This window comes from Siphateles boraxobius, unplaced genomic scaffold (genome assembly GCF_051911475.1).
Source record: "Siphateles boraxobius isolate OS27281-9 unplaced genomic scaffold, OSU_SipBor_1 13, whole genome shotgun sequence".
Lineage (NCBI taxonomy): Eukaryota > Metazoa > Chordata > Actinopteri > Cypriniformes > Leuciscidae > Siphateles > Siphateles boraxobius.
In genome coordinates, this window is record NW_027508733.1 from 13,321,770 (window position 1) to 13,345,859 (window position 24,090).

General features: G+C 38.9%; 1 protein-coding gene and 1 long non-coding RNA gene across 3 annotated transcripts in view; one reads left to right on the top strand and one right to left on the bottom strand.

The window, feature by feature from the left end:
• Positions 1 to 16,895, top strand: part of LOC143736335 (uncharacterized) — a 34,801-nt gene extending 17,906 nt beyond the window's left edge. The window contains exons 2-6 of the mRNA XM_077227075.1: positions 1,469 to 1,795; positions 4,129 to 4,182; positions 4,976 to 5,239; positions 9,509 to 9,628; positions 16,783 to 16,895. Of these exons, the coding sequence (XP_077083190.1) occupies positions 1,510 to 1,795; positions 4,129 to 4,182; positions 4,976 to 5,239; positions 9,509 to 9,628; positions 16,783 to 16,895 (837 nt within the window). The 5' untranslated portion in view covers positions 1,469 to 1,509. The remainder of the gene's footprint in view (positions 1 to 1,468; positions 1,796 to 4,128; positions 4,183 to 4,975; positions 5,240 to 9,508; positions 9,629 to 16,782) is intronic.
• Positions 16,896 to 18,897: 2,002 nt separating this feature from the next.
• On the bottom strand, positions 18,898 to 23,388 carry LOC143735501 (uncharacterized). Of its 2 annotated transcripts, none has more exons than XR_013203189.1 (6): positions 23,274 to 23,388; positions 23,117 to 23,172; positions 22,517 to 22,633; positions 22,254 to 22,309; positions 21,929 to 22,010; positions 18,898 to 20,775 (listed from the first exon to the last, which is right to left on the bottom strand). It is a non-coding gene; the product is annotated as an uncharacterized LOC143735501 (long non-coding RNA). The 2 variants fall into 2 exon arrangements; XR_013203190.1 differs by lacking the exon at positions 18,898 to 20,775 and adding an exon at positions 21,329 to 21,399.
• Between the last annotated feature and the right edge of the window lie 702 nt (positions 23,389 to 24,090).

Genomic DNA, 24,090 nt, shown 5'->3' on the forward strand with positions numbered 1-24,090 from the left:
GGCAGATTTGAAAAGTTGCAAATGTCTAATTAAGGTTGTACTGCGAATGTGAATGAACGAATACAAGTTTGTGTCTGTCATTGAATGGCATTTTACACACTTGTTACTACTTGTCTGCAGCTTCAAATTCAGAATACAGGTTTATGAGTATTGTCTGCGAGTGAAAATCTCAACATTCAACAGGTTTTCAAGTACAAATATTTATTGTACAAGTTCTTAAATTCACATCTATGTTCTCCAGTTTTGCTCCTCCTTTACCTTGTTGTGGCAAAAATTCTGTTAAACATCATCACTGCGTAAGAGACACTCAGAGTCAAATTAATAAAAAGATAAGTATTTATTCTTGCAAGAATAGGTTCAGTCTAGTACACAGAAGTTACGCTGTGCAAGAGAGTGACACACAACAGGAAGATATGAGACAGCCTTTATACTCTTTTCAAGGTTCCTCCTCACCCGCTGTACCTTTCACCCACCCAGATAAGGTCCTTACTGCTGTTCAGTTTCTACTTAAAGACACAAACTGGTACTGAAATAAACTGGCCCAAACTGACCGTCCCTAAGGTCAGAGGTCCTGTCCCATATGTTCCTGAAACGTCATGCACAAGCACGTACACACATATACTTTTATACATTGAATAGGTTCTTTCTCTTATGATACCTGTTTGGGATCAATGACTATTAAAATTTCTACTACAACCTTCATAAGATCAAGCCGGCGTTGGTGAGAAGGGAGTTGAAGCTGGCTATTGGGTCTGTGTGGTGGACTGGTCTGTTTCTCGTGGATCTGAATCTAATTATGAGCCGTTTCTTATATTTAACTTTTACCTCAAACCTGTTTTTTATAATTCTTTATATATATTTTTAGTGACTTCTAGTAGCCTACTACTTTTACTTTTTGTAATTCTACTGTCTTCTGAGGATGCTGGTCCTCACGCATGACAGTGATTAAACTCCTGTACTGAATTTCTAAGTGGTTAAAATGATTGTGAAAACTCATTCCAATTTACAACACTGTCTGGTCTTCCCTATATCTGAAGAATTATACAAATTTTGGTTGTGGATTTGTATTATCTGACATTTAACCTTGGAAGAATAACTATTTATTTTGGTTCATTGCATTGATTTCTTAAATACAACAGACTGCTGCAAAAATAATGATGTGTTAGGAGACTGAGATGAAGCTCAGTTGGAGGATGTAAAGTGTAAAGTGTGGTTAACATTAAAAATTAACTTTAAAAAGCATGCTCAGAGTCTGTGAAAGCCAGTTCCAAACTATATCTAGTAATCTAAATAACAGCAGAGTCAGGCACAGCAGTGATATAGACTCAGTTCTGGATTCTCGATCTCTCTGTTTCAGACACACAGAGAGCACTTCAGTACAATACTGAAAAAACACTGTATCATTTGTTGCACTGAAGAAAAAAAATTCTAAATGGCTTGATCATCTTTTTGTTTTTTCCCCCACCAGGTGTTTTTGGTGTGGAGAAAGTTGATGTGACACTGATAGTGATGGAGGGAGATTCTGTCACTCTAAAACCTCTTACTGAAATACCAGAAGATGATTCAGCTGAGTGTTGGTTTGGTGATAAAATCATAGCTAAGATTAATAAAGCAGCTGGACGCTTCTCTACATCTGAGGGTGATGACGTGGGATTCAATGGCAGCCTAAAGCTGGATCATCAGACTGGATCTCTGACCATCACAAACACCAGAACTGACCATACTGGACTCTATAAACTAAAGATCTGGACCACATTTCAGACACTACATGACATATTCAGTGTTACTGTCAACGGTGAGTAACTCAAGTCTTACAATCTGATAACTGGATTAAAATCTACTGAAGATAAATTTTCTGAGAACAGTTTAGATGATGTGGAATAATACGAGGTTTATTCTTCAAAACCTGTTGTTGCTTTTGTAAATTAAAAAATGCACCTATGAGTGTAAGTTAAGAGAATAATGTGTAAAAACTGAAATATGTGTAAAGTAAATATTATCTATTGACAGAACTATAACATTGATGCTTGCAGCAAAGAGGAATCTAAAGTTATTTTCACAACTTTAAAAAGAAGAAACAAGATGCATATAGTGTTGTATATGTTAAGTGTCTGTTTTGTTTAATGTGTCCAATCAGTGCTGCAGAAAGAACGATGGGGGCGGGGTTATTCTTTTAGTAAGACTCTAACAAAATAGTAATGTTTTCCTCCTAAAACGCACTTAAAGTGAACAATTTAGTTGAAAATTGATACAAATTTCCACTCTCTCAGAAGAAACATTACATAAGCAAAGAAGAATTAATCGATAGGCCTATTTGTTCTATCGGATTCAACGGATCACTTTTTGGACTTTTGTGTTTTTGCAACCGATTTTTGCATGATTTAATTGATCTGTTGTCGTCAATAGACAAAAACTGTTCAGAACTCCCCGTTTTAATGTTGCGTGAATAAGTGCGAACGGCGCCCGTTCTTAATGGTATATTAGATGATTATTTATTTATTGCATCTGATAGATCATACTTTCAATAAAACATTTGCAGTGGGTTTGTAAAATGTGTTTTTTATGCATGTTTGGCCTGAGTGTTTGTTGCATTTCCACTGTTTTGATCAGAAGGGGTTATTACTGATAACCGATTCGAAACAGTTAATCATTTTGTGAAGCAATTGGTTCAATTTATTAAAAGATTTGAGTTTCTCCCATCACCAGTAACAAGAAAACCGTAAGGCAGGAAATGGCATTACAGAGAAAAAAGCTGTAGACAATTTTAAATGTCAAGGTTATTTTTTTACAAAAACAATAATACATACATTTATCTTGTCGTGAAAGTGACATGACATGTAGCCAAGTACGATATCCCATACTCTGAATTTGTGGTCTTGAATTTCACTCATCCAATTACACACACACACACATACATCAGTGAGTAGCCTATTGAACACAAACACACACCTTGAACACACACCCAGAGCAGTACACAGCCATTTTTGCTGCGGCGCCCGGGGAGTGATTGGGGGTTCGGTGTCTTGCTCAATGGCAGCTCAGTTGTGGGTAATGAGAGTTGAAGAGAGCGCTGTTCATTCACTCCCCCACTTACATTTCCTGCCGGTACTGAGACTCAAACCCGCAACCTTCGGGTTACAAATCCGACCATTAGGCCACAACTGCCCCCTTCAAATAAAGTAACCCTTTAAAAACGTATATATTTATGACTCTGAAATATTTGTGAGAAATGTATTATATGTTTTTAGTGTACAGTCATGTGTGTTTATAGCCTGGCTACGCCCTCCTACGTACTTCCGCTCAATTTTCATTTCCCTTCAGTACTACGTCTGGGTTTGCTGTGTATTTCTCCGAACAAATTTTTACTGGTCCAATCAGCGAACAGAGGGAGTGGCTGAGAACGATGACGTTGAGGTGCCCTAGTTTAAGTTGTAGACATACGTCACGACTAACTGTTTTTTCTTTTTTGTGCGATGTTGTTGAAGTGTTTTCTTTCACTTTTTTTATATTTTTGTTATTCTTAATAATTATTGTTGTGTTCTAATTCTGTTATTTCACTTTGTAAACTGAATAATCAAATAAAGCATTAAAAAACAAATATACGTCACAACCAAACGGCAGATCCAATAGTTTTAAACTTCAACACAGTACCCGCCTTCAAAGAAGTTAACGCTTGTCAATGGAGAGCGGCCAGAATCTATGTACAAATGAAATGTACGAGAGTCTGGTAGGACCAGGCTAGTGTGTTTGAGGTGCAAAGGAAATATTGTAGTACTTTTTAAACTGGGTCAGATGTTGGCCAAAGCTACAGTATCATTCATGTTACTCACTGAACAATTGTTCATTTGTATTCACTGTTATTTGTGCTCAATGAATAATTCTTGATTTCTAATATTATTTTATAATATTTTCATAATTATAAACATACTGGTTTGTAGAATTTTTTTTTTTTTTAACATTCAATGCACTGGGTCGTTATTGTAGTTATTTACATATATATATATATATATATATATATATATATATATAGTGACTAATAAGGTGGATACTCAGTTGCATGTGTTCACTGAAATTACTTGGTGTTATAAAATGTTAATCTCATAGAAACTGTTTCTGTATTTTCTCTAGAAATGAAGATTATGTCAGTGAAGGAAGGAGATTCGGTCACTCTTCAGACTGATACTAAGGCCCTGTCCACACTACTGCGTTTTCGTTTAAAAACGGAGACCTTTTGCTACGTTTGCACCTCCCGTCCACACTAAAATGGGAAAAACGAAGACCCAAAACGGAGAAGTTTAGAAACGCTGCAGCTCCGTTTTTCGTTTTGAATCTCCGGAGGGCGTTTTAGTGTAGACGGTACAAAACGGAGGAGTTTAGAAACGATGACGTAGAAGGTCACGCTCGGCTCTATGATTGGGTGTCATCACCCATGACGTATCCTTCCCTGATTCGTCAGCCACCCATCACATGTCCCGTCACCGGAAGAAAACAAACAAAAACATCCTGGACTACGTAGCTGATGTTAGTGAGTGCAACATGGATAACGAATTACAAGCGTTACTGACTTTGATGTCTTTGTTAGCAGCTGTTGTGCAAGCAAATTCTGCATTTTACAATGCTATAACTGCCTACATGCGCCGGAGGCAAACTATTATTCGAGCGATCTATGACAATTCCCGTGTGCAGCGGCGGTCCATGAAAAGAAATCTCTGGTCTTAGACATTTTCTAATCTTTGCAGAGGTAGCTAACGTTACTTGCTTCCTCATCAAATCTGAGGAATAGTCCATCCGTTTCCTGTTTACACCGGCACGCGCATGCACAGTGTTGGAGAATGGTCACGTGATCCGAGTTTTCAGTCGTTTTAATGTGGACGGAGATCAATTCTAATACGCAGCTAAAACGCTGGTGTGGACGGAGATCGTTTTCGTTTTAATTCTCCGTTTTAAAACGAAAACGCAGTAGTGTGGACGGGGCCTAAAATACAGAGAGATGATCAGATAATGTGGGTGTTTGGACCTGAAAGCACCCGTATAGATGAAATCAACAGAGCGGTGAGTTCGTTCTCATTATATGAAGATGATGTTCTTGATGAGAGATTCAGAGACAGACTGCAGCTGGATAATCAGACTGGATCTCTGAACATCACAAATATCACAAACACAGACTCTAGCGTCTATAAACTACTGCCCAGCATCAGAAAAGGCAGTGGATTCAAAGGATTAATTTGTGTTGCCAGGGGTGAGTAGAGTTTGTTTGTCTTATTTTTTGCCATGCTATAAAATGTGATTGCATTAAATCAGTCATTAATATTTGCTAACAATTCTCAAGTCTGTGCAGAAAAAAACTTGGACAAATTTCAGAAGCGTAAAGGCTATTAACATTTTTTTTACAGGACAATTGTTAGAATCTTTGTTTATTTAAAAGAAGATCTACAGATTTCATCTTAAAGATAAAGCTTCTTAACTAAATGGAAACATTAGCATTATAACTATGTTTGTGGTGACACTGGTGAGCTTAAAATTCAGGTACTTACTTTTTTCTAATAATCATCATATGAATTAATATGAATCACCACCTCATAAAATAGTTCAATTTCCCCGTGAGATCAGGCTGAGCATATTCTGCTTCCCCCATAACAACGCCTCTGCTTTAATGGTGTTATTAAAAGGATATCCACCCAGAATAATCATACCATCCCAAATGTACACTACTGGTCAAAAGTTGGGAATAATCAAGCTTTTATTTCATGTTTATGAAACAAGTCTTTTATGCGCACTAAGACAACTGTTTTCTATTTGAATACATTTTACAATGTAATGAATTCCTATGTTCATCCCTCTAATCACCATACAGGCAAAAGTTCACTTCAAGAATGACCACACTGCTCATGTGATATTATTGCTAGCACACATGGGAGTTATTGTAGGCACATAATCAACATTTTATCTCTTTGGAAAGGCATATCGGCATAATTTTTCATACCGGGCCAATGATTTCAGTTCAAGCCTTTTTCGGCTGATTCCGATGGTGTTCCAGTAATTTTGTGTATCCCTACGATGCAGATTAATTGCATGTTTATGTGCCTGATAACCATGTTTATTGTAACCATGTTATTACGTTTTGATTGTAACGTCTCCATATTTAAGAAGCAAAAAATGTTTCGGTAGAGAATCACCTATTGCATTGTAAGACTGGAAAAACTGGAAGGACTTTAAGAGAGGGCCACTCTCTGAGAAAACAAAGGAAATTAACATTGGAACTCACTCTTGTGCTAATTTACATCTCCTTCCCTCGACCCCCACTCGTGGTGAGATCTCCCAAACTCACACAAGAATCTAAATGGTTTCATGTGAATGATTATCATTTTATTATCGTTTTATACATGTTTGGTATTATTTGAAATGCCTCAGTGCGACTGGTACAAATGTCTCATTCCCAAAGAAGTAAACCAAAAGGTAATAAAGTTCTTAGGAAGTTTTGAAATATCTTCCACACCCTCCAATACTTGAGGGTGTGTCTTTGAGTTAACACCTTCTGACCATTTGACTGAATGCTAATTTTCCACTGCTAGCAAATGGTTACTTGCAGGTAAATTTCCACTGTCGATGATATTTAGATTTGAAATGAGGTCTGGGTATATAATGAAACGCAGCGAGAGCTCGGGGCCTTTTCTGTACTTCAGATCGGTCCGTGAGGCTGAGAGGAAGACCTCTCAGCCTCATGTATTTCTTAAAGTCGGGTTTGCATCTTCTCTCTATTCCAGAGCATTTGATGTTTTGTATCGATTATCTTTGAATTGATTATGAAATTGGCATGATACATTTACCTGACATAATAAATTGTTACATTTGTGTCACGGTGTTTGAATTCATTGTATCCTTCTTGTCTCGTGTCATTGTTGTTGTGTGTGTGAGTGTGGGCGTGGTCTCCCGTCCGTACCGCTGATCAGTGGCGCCAGCTGCATTCGATCCCAGCACCAGATGAACCTGATCAGCGATGCCTATTTATACTCACTGTTTTCGTCTCGTCCTTGTCAGATCGTTGTGAGGTGTTCCTGGTGTTCGTTCCTGTTCCTGTCTGGCTGTTACTTGTACCTGCGTTCCTGTCCTGGATGTCTTCGTGTTCCTCGTCACTATTCAACAGCACTCTCTGGACTGGCTATCACCGCTTCACCTTCATCACATCACTTCACCGGCGTTCATCAAGGTCCCTGCATCGCTTGCCCGTTCCTGTGTGTCTGAAGCTGCGACTTTGTTTCCCCGCTGTATTTACTTCACTGTAAATAAACCTCACTTACCTGCTCTTGTCTCCACTCTCGTTCGTAAACATGACAATTTGATTATTTTAACTGACTCTGACATTGTTTTCATTGAAGAGTTAAACGGAATAGTCAAACATTCGCTCACTTTTAGTGAGGTTTATTAAAACCTTTCATTTATGGAGTCAGATGAAGTAACGAGTAAATACATATGAGAAAATGTATTGCATTTAACCAAAAATACTTTGCCGCGAGAAAAGACAGTAACACGCAGAGTCCTTCACCGCTAATTCGAATACCGCCATTGGATCGAGTTAGACGGCCTTACAGCATATTTAAGTGCTCACGATAGAGATGAGTTTTCAGCTCTTTGAGGGATTCGGTTTTCTGGATGGGATTGGGTAGATCCTTCCAGCAGCAAGGAACAGTGAACGAAAATGTCCTGGAGAATGATTTTGTGCCTCTCTGTGATGGAACCACAAGGCGCCGCTCTCTTAGGACAGGCTTCTGGAGGGGTTGTAGACTTTTTAAAGGGAGCAGATGTACTACAGGGTGCAATACATGACGGGGGACTTCAACTTTACTTAAATATTTTCTTTTTAAATTTTAAGTTGTTTAATAGTCTAAACAACAAATAAGAGTGAAGTGAACTACTTTACTAGAATAAATTTACATTTTCAGGAAAGTAACACACTAAATAATGAATACATCAATGCAGTTACAGAGTCCATCTCAACTGGCATGCTATCAGTATTAATAATAATTTTTGACGGTCTAGATCAGGGGTTCTCAACTCTATGTCATCACTCTGCTGCAGAATTTCAACAGCATCAACATTGATTCCATGTGATAATATTAGATTTTCATGATGATTTTCAATTGTATGATTACGACAATGAGTAGGTCCTGACACGTGTTGTCTAACTCCAATAGAGTTAATGAAAAAGACGCATTGGCATTTGCATTTAGAGACATTTCCTATCTACAATGATATTAAAATCACTGCAAGAAAAAATGATGTGGACGTTGAAGATCTCAAAAATGAAGTTTATTACAGCATAGCAGTGGCAAGGTACACAAAGCACCTTGGGTTCACTGGCGTCAGAATGAACCCAGAACATCCAAATCTCAAACCTTTTATCCTGTTACAGTTTACCACTCTTAATGTAAATGAAGTTGCTCTTGTTGTACCAGCTGTGGTCTGTATGTTAGTGAAGTTGAGACACCCCATTGTCTGAGAAGGTTCTCTGTGTCCCACACCCATTCCCATTCTACAATTGATGATGACCATTTGCTCATGATGTGATCAACCCAAATGGTGAAGAAACAATATAACTTCACTTCCTTCATCTCTATGATAATTAAGCCGTTTTGGGAATGAGCTTATTCTAAAATATACTTTGGAGTGGAATGGGGATCGAGGCAGACTACAATTTCTTACATCACCAACAATTAGGACTTTATCTGCAGCCAGTACTAACTCTAATAGAAAATCAGCAAATTATTTGATGGTTTGTATTGTGCCCGGGTTGCCTGTATACAGTAGCCAGCACAATTGTCAAGTGGGATTTAAAGTATCAGATCATCTAAAAGCAGGATATATAGTGCTGATGTTTGATGAGTGTGTGTTATAGATCATACATATTCACACTAATGACTGTCTTTATCATTACAGTATCAGATCTACACTCAGGTTATATAGTGCTGATGTTTATAGTGTGTGTTATAGATCAGACACATTCACACTAATGTCTGTCTTTATCATTACAGTATCAGATCTACACTCAGGTTATATAGTGCTGATGTTTATAGTGTGTGTTATAGATCAGACACATTCACACTAATTTCTGTCTTTATCATTACAGTATCAGATCTACACTCAGGTTATATAGCGCTGATGTTTATAGTGTGTGTTATAGATCAGACACATTCACACTAATGTCTGTCTTTATCATTAGAGTATCAGATCTACACTCAGGTTATATAGTGCTGATGTTTATAGTGTGTGTTATAGATCAGACACATTCACACTAATGTCTGTCTTTATCATTACAGTATCAGATCTACACTCAGGTTATATAGTGCTGATGTTTATAGTGTGTTATAGATCAGACACATTCACACTAATGTCTGTCTTTATCATTACAGTATAAGATCTTCACTCATGTTATATAGTGCTGATGTTTATAGTGTGTGTTATAGATCAGACACATTCACACTAATGTCTGTCTTTATCATTACATATTCAGGTCTGTCTTCAGATACTCTAATAGGGATTATTGTTGGTGTTCTGCTGGGGTTTTCCGCTGCTGCAGTTCCTGGTGTGATTTACCTTTGCTGGAAGTTCTCTAAAATAAAAAGGGCTAAGGGTAAGTATCTGTCAGGGTTGATACAAAAGGATCCAAAAGCAAAGGAAATTCTATGCAAAGTCTTTAATGTCCAACAAAATCAGTTTAAAGAATAACAGCTCAGAACTAGAACAGAAAAAGGTGCTCTCCAGATAGACAGCTTCTCAGTGGATATTTTGTCGGGAGAGATTACGAAGAACAGAAAATACTCTCAGAGACAATGGTCCTTGAAGCCGGCAGCGGAGCAGAGAGAACAACGGATGAATCTCACCGAAGCAGGTCACAGGAGACAGGAGACAACAAGGCGAATACTGCTACACAAGACAAGACATAGGTAAGACTCTTTTAACTGACAAATGAGAGAACGTACTCACACAATAATCCGACACAGAACAGAGAGAACAAACACTAGAAGTAGACTGAGTAATTAAACAAGACAAGACACAGGTGTGAGCGGACAGCAGCGAGAGCGCTGATACTGATGATCAACAGGTGAAGGCAGAGCGCAAACATGACAGTATGTGTGTGCGCTGGAGAGTGAGAGAAATGGGTGTGTAAATGAGTGTGTGTGGTGGTATGAGAGTGAGAAAGAGCAGAGAAGTAACCCAGATCCTGACAGTACCCCTCCCTCAACGAGCGCCACCAGGCGCTCCCAAGGAAGAGGTCTGGCGAGACCGATAGAAATCCTCGATGAGCGAGCGGTCCAGGACGTCCCGGGCCGGAATCCACTGCCTCTCCTCAGGCCCATAGCCCTCCCAGTCCACCAGGAACTGGTGGCCACGCCCCCGAGGACGAACGTCAAGCAGCTTGCGAACTCTGTAAATGGGATCCACCTCGTCGAGAGGCGGAGGCGGAAGGGCGGGACGGGCGGGAGCTCGAATGACAGGCTTGATACAGGACACATGAAAAACAGGGTGCACCCGACGTAACTAGCGAGACAATCTGAGCTTAACCGCTGCCGGACTAAGGACCTTCAAAATAGCAAAAGGACCAACAAAACGGGGCATAAGTTTCTTAGAGCCCTCGTGAACAGGAAGATTCTGGGTGGAAAGCCAAACCTTCTGCCCACAAACGTAACGAGGGGCCCTAACCCGACGACGATTAGCAGCTCTACGAGTGCGCGCCCTAGTACGACATAACGCAGATCTCACTCTCCTCCAAGTACTCTTGCACCTAAGAATGGAAGCCTGAACAGAAGGCACGGAAGTCTCAGACTCTTGAGAAGCAAAAAGTGGGGGTTGGTAACCGAGACAACTCTCAAACGGAGATAACCCAGTAGCGGACGAAGGAAGCGAATTATAGGCATATTCGGCCCAGGCAAGCTGATCGCACCAGGATGCAGGGCTCTGTGAAGTCAAGCTGCGCAACATACGGCCGAGAATCTGATTGGTCCGTTCGGCTTGTCCATTGGTCTGAGGATGAAATCCTGACGACAAACTGGGGGACGCCCCAATCAGTCGGCAGAACTCCCTCGAGAACTGAGAGGCGAATTGGGGCCCTCTGTCAGACACAATGTCCGAAGGAAGACCATGAATCTTAAAAACGTTATCTACCATGATCTGGGCGGTCTCTCGGGCGGACGGAAGCTTAGGAAGCGGGATAAAACGAGCAGTCTTAGAAAAACGGTCGACTACCGTAAGAATCACCGTGTTACCGGCGGACGAAGGAAGACCGGTAACAAAATCCAAAGCAATGTGCGACCAGGGGCGTGACAGAATAGGGAGTGGTCTGAGGAGACCCGCAGGCGGGGTATTGCTAGACTTAGTTTGGGCACAGACAGGACAAGAAGCTACAAACTGACGTATGTCACGTTCTCTAGTGGGCCACCAAAATCTCCGACGAATAGTGGCCAAGGTACCCTTAACACCAGGATGGGCGACTAACTCTGAGGCGTGGCCCCACTGGAGGACGGATGAACGAACGGTGGGAGGAACAAATAACGTCCCTGTCGGGGCACGAGGAGGTCTGACGGCGAGAGAGAGAGCCCTCTTAACAGTCTGCTCAACTCCCCAGACGGCAGCTCCGACCACGCAGTGCTGGGGTAAGATAACCTCCTTGGTCGAAGCTGCCTCTGAGGAGCCGAACAGCCGCGAGAGGGCATCGGGCTTAACGTTCTTGGAACCTGGCCTAAAAGAGATTGAAAAATCAAAACGACCAAAAAATAATGCCCAGCGGGCCTGACGAGCGTTAAGTCTCTTGGCGGAGCGGATGTATTCGAGGTTACGGTGGTCAGTCCAAATGATAAACGGAATACTGGTCCCCTCTAACCAGTGCCGCCACTCCCCCAAGGCTAACCGAACCGCCAAAAGCTCCCGGTTACCAACATCATAATTGCGCTCTGCCGGTGAAAGACGATGGGAAAAGAAGGCGCACGGGTGAACCTTGTCATCAAGAGAAGAACGCTGCGACAAAATAGCCCCAACCCCTACATCGGAAGCGTCGACCTCGACTATAAATTGTCTCTCAGGATCAGGGGTAACCAAAATGGGCGCGGAGGTGAACAGCCTCTTGAGTCGATCGAACGCATCCTGTGCCATCTCTGACCAAACAAACTGAGACTTAGTCGAGGTGAGAGCAGAAAGAGGAGCGGCAACCTGACTGAAGTTACGAATAAATCGTCTGTAAAAATTAGCAAAACCTAAAAATCGCTGGAGGGCAACACGAGAATTAGGAACGGGCCAATCGAGGACCGCCCGCACCTTCTCGGGATCCATGCTGATTCCCTCAGCAGAGACCACCGAACCAAGGAAGGTGACAGATTGAGAATGAAACACACACTTCTCAGACTTAGCGAAGAGACGGTTCCCAAGTAGACGTTGCAAAACCCGACGAACGTGTTGAACGTGTACTTCGAGTGAGGGTGAGAAAATGAGGATGTCGTCCAGATAAACGAAAACAAAGACATTTAACATTTCACGCAAAACGCGTTGACCAACGCCTGAAAAACAGCGGGAGCGTTGACCAGCCCGAAAGGAAGAACGCGATACTCAAAGTGACCAATAGGGGTGTTAAACGCGGTCTTCCATTCATCTCCCTGCTTTATACGAACAAGATGGTAAGCATTTCGCAAATCCCATTTAGTAAAGATCTTTGCGCCCTGCAAGATCTCGAAAGCTGACGACATAAGGGGCAAGGGATACCGGTTCTTGACCGTTATGTCGTTCAACCCCCGATAATCAATGCAAGGACGCAAAGATCCATCCCTCTTCTTAACAAAGAAGAAACCAGCACCAGCTGGCGAGGAGGACGGAACAATAATTCCAGCGTCAAGGGATTCAGAGAGATACTTCTCTAAAGCCTCTCGTTCGGGCGCCGAGAGAGAATACAATCTACCGCGAGGCGGCATGGTGCCAGGGAGGAGATCGATGCAACAATCGTAGGGGCGGTGAGGCGGTAGAGAAACGGCCCGGGAACGACTGAAAAACCGCCCGCAAATCGTGGTACTCCTCCGGGACCCCAGACAGATCACCAGGTTCCTCCTGAAAAACAGACACAGAAGAAACCACAGGAATAGCAGACACTAAACAATTAACATGACATGAAAGACTCCAAGACAAAATGGTATTCTTGACCCAGTCAATATGAGGGCTATGCTGGACTAGCCAGGGATGTCCTAACACAACGGGGGTATAGGGGGACTGAAAAATGAGAAAAGAAATAGTCTCTTGATGGTTTCCTGAGACGGTGAGACTCACCGGACTGGTGACACGGTGAACATTAGAGAGAATACTACCATCCAGGGCAAAGACGGTGGTGTTCCCCTTTAAGTCCACCAGGGGGATGTTATGTTCCCGAGCCCATCTCTCATCAATAAAGTTCCCCTCAGCCCCTGAGTCGATCAACGCGGGACATGAAACGGAGGAACCGGCCCAACGAAGGACGGCGGGCAGGGTGGTACAGGATCTGGATGAAGAGGACAAAACAGTCGCGCTCGCCAGTACTCCTCTGTCTACTGGCGAGCTCTGGCTTTTACTGGACACGAAGCTGCGAAGTGGCCAGCCGAGCCGCAATAAAGACACAGTCTGTTGGAGATGCGACGTTGTTTCTCCTCTGGCAGAAGACGAATGCCACCCAACTGCATGGGCCTCAGGATCAGGTCTAGCAAAGACAGGAAAAGGAGGTTCGCGAGGAGTGGAGGAAGCTGCACGGGCATGTCGCCGTTGCTCAAACCATCTATCGAGGCGAATCGCCAGCTCTATCAGTTGGTCAAGCTGGGCCGGAGAACCGCGAGCATAAATCTCCTCCTTTAAATCCACATTCAAACCCTCCAGGAAGCACGCGACCAGAGCAGGTTCATTCCATTCAGCTGTGGTGGAAAGGGTGCGGAATTCAATCGCGAAATCAGCCACTGTTCTCCTCCCCTGGCGAATCGTGGTGAGAAGACGCGAAGCCTCGCGTCCGAAAACTGACTGGTCGAAAACTTTAATCATCTCCTCCTTAAAGAGATCAAAACAGTGACAGCAGGAAGTCCCAGCCTCCCAAACGGAGGTGCCCCACTCACGAGCGCGTCCAGTCTATAACGAAATCACATAGGCGATGCGGGCACGATCCTCCGCATAAGTCTGTGGTTGCAGGGAAAAAGCTACCTCACACTGAGTCAAAAAGGCTCTACATTCCGTAGGCTCACCTGCATAACATGGAGGATTGTTCACACGAGGTTCGGGAAGAGAAGGACGACTCTGAACAACCGGTGATTCCTGGTGAGCATGAAGGAGGCGTGCAGAAATATCATTAACCTGTGCGGCCAAACATTCCACCGCATTTCTGGCAGCAGATAATTCCTCCTCGTGACGACACAGCATAACTCCTTGGATCTCTACAGCAGAAAAAAAAGATTCCTCCTTTGCTGGATCGATCCTGGTCGGATTATTCTGTCAGGGTTGATACAAAAGGATCCAAAAGCAAAGGAAATTCTATGCAAAGTCTTTAATGTCCAACAAAATCAGCTTAAAGAATAACAGCTCAGAACTAGAACAGAAAAAGGTGCTCTCCAGATAGACAGCTTCTCAGTGGATATTTTGTCGGGAGAGATTACGAAGAACAGAAAATACTCTCAGAGACAATGGTCCTTGAAGCCGGCAGCTGAGCAGAGAGAACAACGGATGAATCTCACCGAAGCAGGTCACAGGAGACAGGAGACAACAAGGCGAATACTGCTACACAAGACAAGACATAGGTAAGACTCTTTTAACTGACAAATGAGAGAACGTACTCACACAGTAATCCGACACAGAACAGAGAGAACAAACACTAGAAGTAGACTGAGTAATTAGACAAGACAAGACAGGTGTGAGCGGACAGCAGCGAGAGCGCTGATACTGATGATCAACAGGTGAAGGCAGAGCGCAAACATGACAGTGTGTGTGCGCTGGAGAGTGAGAGAAATGGGTGTGTAAATGAGTGTGTGTGGTGGTATGAGAGTGAGAAAGAGCAGAGAAGTAACCCTGATCCTGACAGTATCACCCACAGTTCACATAATTCCGAAATAAACCTGAGTGAAGTCTGAATACTGTTAAACAATAACAGATGAAGGGCAGAGACTGATCTACTGTGATCTGTATCTGTGTGTCTGTAGAAAACTCAAACTGAACATAGTAACTGCAAATATTATAGTGTTTGATCTCAGCAACAATTGCACCATTTGTTGTGTCTGTGTATGATGTGCCCTCATTAATCTATAATGAATATATTAAACATTTTAAATATATACTAAACATGTTACAAAGAAACTGTTTAACTTTAGACTGAAGAGCAAATAGTGCATCATATCCTGGACAGATCCTGAGATAGAATTCACGTATTTCTTACAACTTAACATAAAATAAGCTTAAATATTTAACTAAGAATAATAACAATTAATAATACATTTACTGTATAATTAATTAAAAGCAACATGGTTCTTCTGCAAGATCACACTGCAAACACAAATCTGCACACAGCACACAGCAAATAATGTAGATGGTTGGTCTGATAAGATTATTTAGCAACTTCAGCACAGACTAAAATTACTGGCAGAACACTTTCTCCATCAAATACAATCTGATCTGATTGGCTGGCTTTATTCACCTTCCAAAAGTCTGTTTACAAGATACCAGATTGATACAGGAAGTGCTTTTGAGTATAGAATTATGATTTGCTACATTTTCTCACAACAAATCTGAGATATGGAATCTGAGCACGTATCAACTATAGACAACTATAGACAAAAAGAACTGTGATCGACTGCTTTACATGTCGGTCAGATTGTTCTTTTTATTCTTGTATGCAAGTGAAAATGAAAGTTTTACAAAATATTAAAATATGTGTTTGTTTCCAGCAAGGGAATCAAAATACAGTTCAGGATGGATAAACACAAGATGTGTGATTTGGATTCATTCCTCTTGTTCATTCAGACATTATTACAACATTAACACCATTAATAGGAATATAAAGATAAAGATGACCTTGATCTCTTTTTAATTTAACTTTACAAATTTGACAGATTTTCTTGGCTTCACTACAGAGAATTCTTACAAATAATTTTCCCTGTGTGACACACTGACCTTCATTTAGATATTAAGCTTGTAATATATTTTAAGGGGAAAAAAAACATGCACATGTGAGCGTACAGAATTTCATGCATACAGAACTTCAATTCTGTATATAACATACTGTATATTCTATACTAACTCTCCATTCAAAACAAAGATTTGTTTCATTTTCACAGATTTAATTATTGTATTTAAATATTTTGTTTAATAGATTCATTTTCCCTTTTGAGTAGATTCTTCACTGTTTGAAACACAATAAACTCGGAGTGACATGCACTTTAAAATAAAATGAAGGAATCTATTATTATTGGATGTATTCATTAAATGTACACAAAAATAAAAAATAAAAAAATTAATCAATGCATTGATAATTTTTCAGTGCCACTCCTGGTCTGCTAAGCGAGTAAATTTAACAATGAATGAAAAGATTCATTGTATAAACAAAAGGTTTAATTAATACAGCAGGAGCCCTGACTCTGTTGATAACACTCAGCATTAAATCTTTATGATAATATGGCTTCACAAGTTAATTTAATAAACACTGTTAATACAGTAAATTGAAATGCTGCATTGGTGTTATATGCAGACGTAAGACTGTTAATTTCACTTTTTAACTTCTGTGATTCTTTCTTTGTTTTCTCACAGATGTTTCGGAAAATAACGGAACAAACGATCCTTTGAACGATGAGACTGCAAACAGAGATGATATCCACAGTATTCCTGCGCCCCATGACGCTTTGCGCGAATTATGGGTGTAACTTCCGTTAAGCTGTAAACAATCAGTGAAATACTAGCTCTGGACGCAATAATATATATTTTTAAACCGTGTACGATGACTTTACATTATTCTACTTACCCTTCAACCATTGAACATTAAAAGGACATTTAAAAGTGTAAAAGCATAAACAAGGTACTTTCAAAAGACCATGAATAATCTATGAAAAAGTATCTTTCCACAGCAAAATCGGCGGTAATCTGTATTATGTAACATACGTTGCCTTAATAAAAAATAAAAAATAAATGTTTTACTTCAGCATTGCGTGATTCTATTTTAAAGTGATTTCAATCATTTTGACAGATAATAAATTGTAAATTTACCTGGTTTACCTAAATCAAACCTGGAAAGAGACGTGCAGGATTTGGGGAGTATTCCAGTGAATTGGTATAGGCTACATCGTAAATTAAATCGGGAGAACAGACCACAAATGTGCAGTATATGTTGACCTTTATCGTACTATTACAGCGAAATTCAAAAGAAAAAAAGAAAATAATCATGAGGAAAAGAATGCAGAGCTCTTACTATAGATATTCTTGTTATAACCTGTCACGTTAAAATACCAAGTGTTACGTTATTCTGATGTTATTCTTAGATAAAACATGAAAGAAAACTAATAGCTCATTAAGTTAAACTGACGGATCAGCTTTATTTGTAGGGCAACCTTATGATTTGAAATGATTCGTTTCAGTCTTTTTGAATGGGAGTTCCCCAAACCGGAAGTGCCACCCATAATTCAAAACGCAGTAAACTCGTCAGGAATAAGGTGGATACTGTAACAATAGACACATTAACAGTGTTCCAAGTCAAACCACTTGTGCTTTTGAGATGTGAAATTAATACATGAAGAGTTTTGTTTGATGTGGCATAAACAGAAACATTATTTTGTTCATTATGAAGTTAATGTAACACTGCCTTCTACACTTATACTGATAATATTTTTTATTGTATTAAAAGTCACCTTGACTGCTTTATGGTGATTTAGTTTGTTACACTTTGTAAGAAGACTTGATTATTTTTACAGATTATATCAGAAATACTCAAACTGAACTTGATGTATATATATGCTTTTTTCTTGATGGCTTATTTTTTAATTGATGCTCTTGCACTGTTACTTTTATGTAAATTTTTTATTCAATGTATGCTTAAATATTTTAAATGATTGCCTTCTTAAAAACCTTGTAAGAATATAGACACCGTGCTATTTGTTTTTTTTTCTCAAGTAAGTCCGTCTCTGTCTCCTAATAAGATGTGAATATCTTAAATGTAAAGTGACTTCATGAGGACTGAAGTGTTAAAAGCTCAGAGCTAAGAAATGATCAGAAATGATCTTACTGTCTGAATAGTTTTTCAGTTAGTTTTTTTTTATGTAAATAAATGCTTGTACTGTGTTGCATGTTTGTGTTCAATAATAGATTTAAAGAATTCAGTATATGACTCAGACACATACTGATTTATAGTGACCCTGCTGAAAAATCCAGCTAAAACCAGCCTAAGATGGTCAGGCTGGTTTTGGCTGGTCTCCCAGCCTGGTCATAGTTGGTTTATCAGGCTGGTTTTAGAGGGGTTTTGAACACTTTTTTAGCTGGACTTTCTGGCTGGTTTTAGCTGGTCAGTCTGGCTGGTTTTAGCTGGTCAGCCTGGCTGGGCTTAGCTGGCCAGGCTGGTCTTAGCTGGTCTTAGCTGGTCTTAGCTGGTCAGGCTGGTCTTAGCTGGTCAGCCTGGCTGGTCTTAGCTGGTCAGGCTGGTCTTAGCTGGTCAGTGTTGGTCTTAGCTGGTCAGGCTGGTCTTAGCTGGTCAGTGTTGGTCTTAGCTTGTCAGTGTTGGTCTTAGCTGGTCAGTGTTGGTCTTTGCTGGTCAGTGTTGGTCTTAGCTGGTCAGGCTGGCTGACTCTATGTCTTCTCTATTTTTCCTGCCACTGGTTGTTGTGACAAAGAAAGTAAACAATTCCAAATACACTTTAAATAATCTTCAGGAGTACAGGCAACCATTCAAACAAATTGCTTTTTTATTTGATATTTCAACCCCTTAAAACAAACCAGTGATATGGTAACAGTTATGTACAAAATTATTAATTGAAATGATTAAAATGCTAAAAACTGTCCTAAAAACTGACTTAACTGTAAAGGCACAGCAAAATCAGTGTGAATTATATAAACTCTGAGCAGAGTGTTAAATGAACACTAAAGCAGTGTTTAAGTTAATGAGATAATTTTGTGATGATTCATCATTTTGAGTGATGATTAAGTATTATTGAAGACACCTGATGGTAACAAGCAGAGTCACTGAAGGAGACCCCCCCCCCCCCCCTGGAATTTTAAGTCACCATTATGGTGATCAGTGTTTGTTTTAGTTTGTCTCTTGGCCCTTAAATCACTAACTTTAGATTTTGTTATGCTGTTGTACATGAGTTATAACAGCCAGGTGAACAAAGAAAAAAGATGATCTGATGGCATTACTTTACCAGCATTAATGTTTTTGAAAGAAATCTCTTCTGCTCATCAATGCTGTATTTATTTGATCAAAAATACAGAAAAAAACTTTAATATTGTGCAATATAATTACAATTTAAAATAATGGTTTCCTACTTTAATATACTTTAAAATATAATTTAATCCTGTGATGCAAAGCTGAATTTTCATCATCATTAATTCAGTCTTTAGTGTCACATGATATATTATAAACAGGAATTAATTACACTTTACTATATATTCACATAGAAAACAGCTGTTTTACATTATAATAATATTTCACAATATTACTGTTTTTTTTGTCAAATAAATGCTAGCTTTGATGAGCAGAAGAGACTTCTTTCAAAAAATATTAAAAATAGTAATGTTTCCAAACTTTTGACCGGTACTGTATATTAATTTTATACAAAATAAATTATAGTTAAGAGAGATTGATGTGGTTTGGCATTGATAAATTGTGCTTGAAAAAACATGATCAGAATATCGACTCAAATTATGTATTATATCGAGTATTATTGAAGCAAAACAGAGTAGATGTCAAGTCTTTGAGAAAATGTTTTAGGAGTTGCAAACATGTCGTTTTTTTCCTTTCTCTCTCACAGACACAACACATCAGTTACACCTTTTTAAATTCTTCATTGCAGGTGCACAAATCCTATTCTACAAATTACCAAACTCACAGGGTCATATTTTTGTTGAGAACAGTACAATTTTGCCCAATCATGCACCTTTCTTTGTGTATAATTTTGTGAATCACCTATACTGTTTGGCTATTCTCATGTGGTCACACTTCACTTTTCATTCCATTGACTTCCATTCATTTACATGTGAATGTGGGAGATTGGAAATGCTAGCTCTCGCAAAGTTTCATATTTTACTGCATTCCAGTTCAAGTCTGGTGAACTCCGACCTGTGAATTTGCTCTACATGATAACGTGTGGCCAGTAGAAGATCAATACATGAAGGTGTGACCTCTTGGCTGACTTAAAAGAATGATATTTTTGTTGTAAAGTCATATGCTCAAACCCCTTGTGTGATCGTGGCTTAAATGTGAGGATATACATTTCTTAATTTGTGATTTGTAAAATAGTATTTGTGCACCTCCAATGAAGAATTTGAAAAGCTGTAACTTCTGTGTTTGTGTGAGAGAAAAAAGTTTGAAACTTCTATTATTAAAAAAAAAAAAAAAAACTTTCTCGGTGACTTTAAATTTACTGATGTGTGACTTTACACCTACAGACTCCACTGCCACAGGTGCTCAGTTTTACTATAATAATACCCTCACAGAACATGATAGTAATCAGCCATCCATGCAAAAGCAGAGGTCGTGTGGTGTACAGGTACATCTGTCCAGGCCAACATCTGATGCCTTCCGCTGGGATCCCAGAAAACCTGCAATAAAAAATAGTACAGTTAAAAATCTATCATACATACATCTCATCTGGTATCACAAATTATCATTCCAGGTTCAATTTAAGATATGCTCACTATTAGGGCTGCACGATATTGAAAAACTTAAATAAATATTTTGTTCTCCTGCTTTATATATGGCGATATAAAAACAATTTCATCAGAATATTTATTTAGGTCTATTTGAAAAGAATTAATTATTATAGAATAATTGGAGATTTTGTAGAGAAGTGAATCTGCATTAGGGCTGGACCCGAATATTCAAATATTCGTTCGGTGGGTTGGTATTCGATTTGAAAATGGGACATTCGAATATTCAGGTTTTTTTGCACACCTGGCATCCCCCTCGAAACGGTTCTCATTCGCGCTTGAATATGTTTTACACTATAAAATCTGGTGAAATATAATACTTAACATATAACTTTGTTATAGCTACTTAATAAATATATTTGCTTATAATATATGGCATTTTGTGAGAAGTCCAGAGAACTAAGATTAACAGTTAACGGCAAATATAAAATGTCCATGCATTTACAACCCTCATTTGGATAAAAACAATGGTAGAAAACTTGAATCAATCACATAGGAAAGCCTGTCAGTGATGTGCTGTAAAGTAAAAGGAAAGACACAGATAACAGTAAAACTATTTCATAGTTGAGTCATATTATAATAAAGACATTTAATTATACATTTTTTTAAAGATCTTGTAAATAACTTTGCTTAATATCAACAATATTATTAGTAGTATATAAATGCTAGAAAATGTTCTTCATGAGCTGTTGGCATGTAAATGAACATAATGAGAATAGAGAGTGAAAAAAAAAACAGTTCTAAACTTTTCAATCAAGTACCAGCTCCTGTTGTAAAGTTATAGTACACAGGACACACACATGAGAGGTACAGCCTCTCCCTACTCTTACAAAATTACAAACAACCAGCCTGAAAAACACATGTGGTATGAAGAACATATAACGTCCAAGCTTATCGATACTGCGGTCTTCCTTAGTTTGGCCACAGGGCCAGTTTAATACTGGGTTTCGGTACCGATCCCTACATATGGATGAGTTAATACGGATGAAAGCCTGTTGTGTTCGGTCTCTTGATTTGTGATAATGGCAGCTATTGTGAAACTCACCTTCTTCATGTACTGAGTGTGGATGGCATCAAGATCTTGTCCTGAAGAATCACAGGGCCAAACACTAGGGATTATATCTCATCTGGTAACAAGAGCATAGCCATAACTTTAAGAACTCTAATGATATCTTTACCCCTGATATTGCATTGGGGATATAAATTCAAACATTTTAAAGGCTAAGAGTATGAGCCACGAGTAATCTGGCCAGATACCTGTGAAAAATTGCATGCCTAAAGTTGTCGACACCCTGAACCACATTCACCATTTATAAGTAAAATTAATTTCAGTATTTATCAATCAAACATACACACGAATAAATAAATACCTTTGAGTTGGACAGTATGGTGTCTGTCTCATTGGCCAACATAATTCAAGACAGACCTAGAGAAATTAACTAAAACATACCAATGACCATGATATTATCATAATAGTTAAATTAATTATTATAACAATGACCATTAAATTTGTCACTTATTATTAGCTGATTATCTAGCCTACAGGGTTCTCAAGGACAATTTCACTGAAAAAACCTGGGGTTAATGATTTCTAAAATGTGAGACTTCTTTCAAAAGCATAAATCTTACAGACCCCAAACTTTTGAACAGTAGAGCACTGTATGTTTGAGGTTTTGCTTAGTAATCACATGGTTCATAGCCGTGGAGATTGTCTTGGACAGGGGGTGCAGCAGGCCATCAACATGATGATCTAGGAACATTACATAACATGCAATTTGTCACAGAGCCAACAATGTTAAATAGGATTTACAATAGAACATAGGGTTTATTACAAGGAACCAAGCTAGGCAGAGGTGAAATGCAGAAAAGAGAAAGAATATATATATATATATATATATATATATATATAATCTTAAGATAATAGATATTGTGAAATAAATGCATATGAAATTATTAGGATGATGATTAAACAATAATTCACCCTTTATTGTAGTTTTTTTTCTGTCGCTCCTGAAATCACATTTTTTTAATCAATATTTGTAAGTGACGTCACTGATTAACAGCACAGTGCATTCTATTAGCTAAATAAATTAGCTTACTTCCAATCACCCATTAACAAATTACCAGCAAAACAAAACTATCAAAAACTGTTATCTACACAAAGATGTGGTTAAAACCCCAAACTTATATAAACAAGAGCTAAGTTAAGTCTGTAGAGTTAGCCTTAACTTACCTCTTCTGAAAACGGTTGAGATGCTAACGGACTTTTTCGAAGACACAAAACCATTTCTATAAAGTAAATATTCAACAGAAGCGTATCAGTTACACTTAATAAACGTGTCAGGAACGTTTGCATGTATTATTTGTGTGATTGTTTTTACTAAACTTACCTAAAAGCAGTGAAAACAACAGCGAGAGACGGGAGTTTTGGTGTTTGTCAGTTGATGACGTTTCCTCGTTTCCATCTGCTCTCGCGCGCGCTGCAGTCTTTAAACTCGAACGTTTACGCGCACGCGCATTAAAACACATTAAAACACAAAGGCACGCAGCATATAAATAAACATCTAGAATTAAAACATATAACATAATTTAAAATATCATTACTATTAAATCCTGAATTTAAAACTCATTGTGTATAGTTCTATGACCCATTAACGTGCAAAATGCCACCCCTGCAGCAGGTGAAAGTGGGACAAAGTGGCACTTAGTTTAAGAATTTAACACAACCTCTTTATTTTATTTGTAAACGTGCTTGCAATATTTTTATACCATCACTTTGCTTTTGATTTTATATATATATATATATATATATATATATATATATATATATATATATATATATATATATATATATATATATATATATATATATATATATATATATATATATATATATTGCATTCATAGTGTAACTTAAGTGTCAAACTACTTTTCAGACATACATAAAGAAAATCACATTGTAACAATTTAAAATGTCATTTGTCTATTTTTTTAAAGGTGGAAAGTATTAAGGAGACACACAAGTTTTGGGTGAGGGGGTGTCGATGAGGAAGAGGGGGTGTCTAGGGTGTGGGGGGAATGTGGTGGTGTGCCACAGTGCAGATGTTTTGGTGTAGTGCTGCTGTGTTTCTGTCTAACTGTCAGTTGTTCTCCCCTAACTGCAGTCTTCAATGACACAATCAGTTTTATGTTTGTGTAATTTGTGAA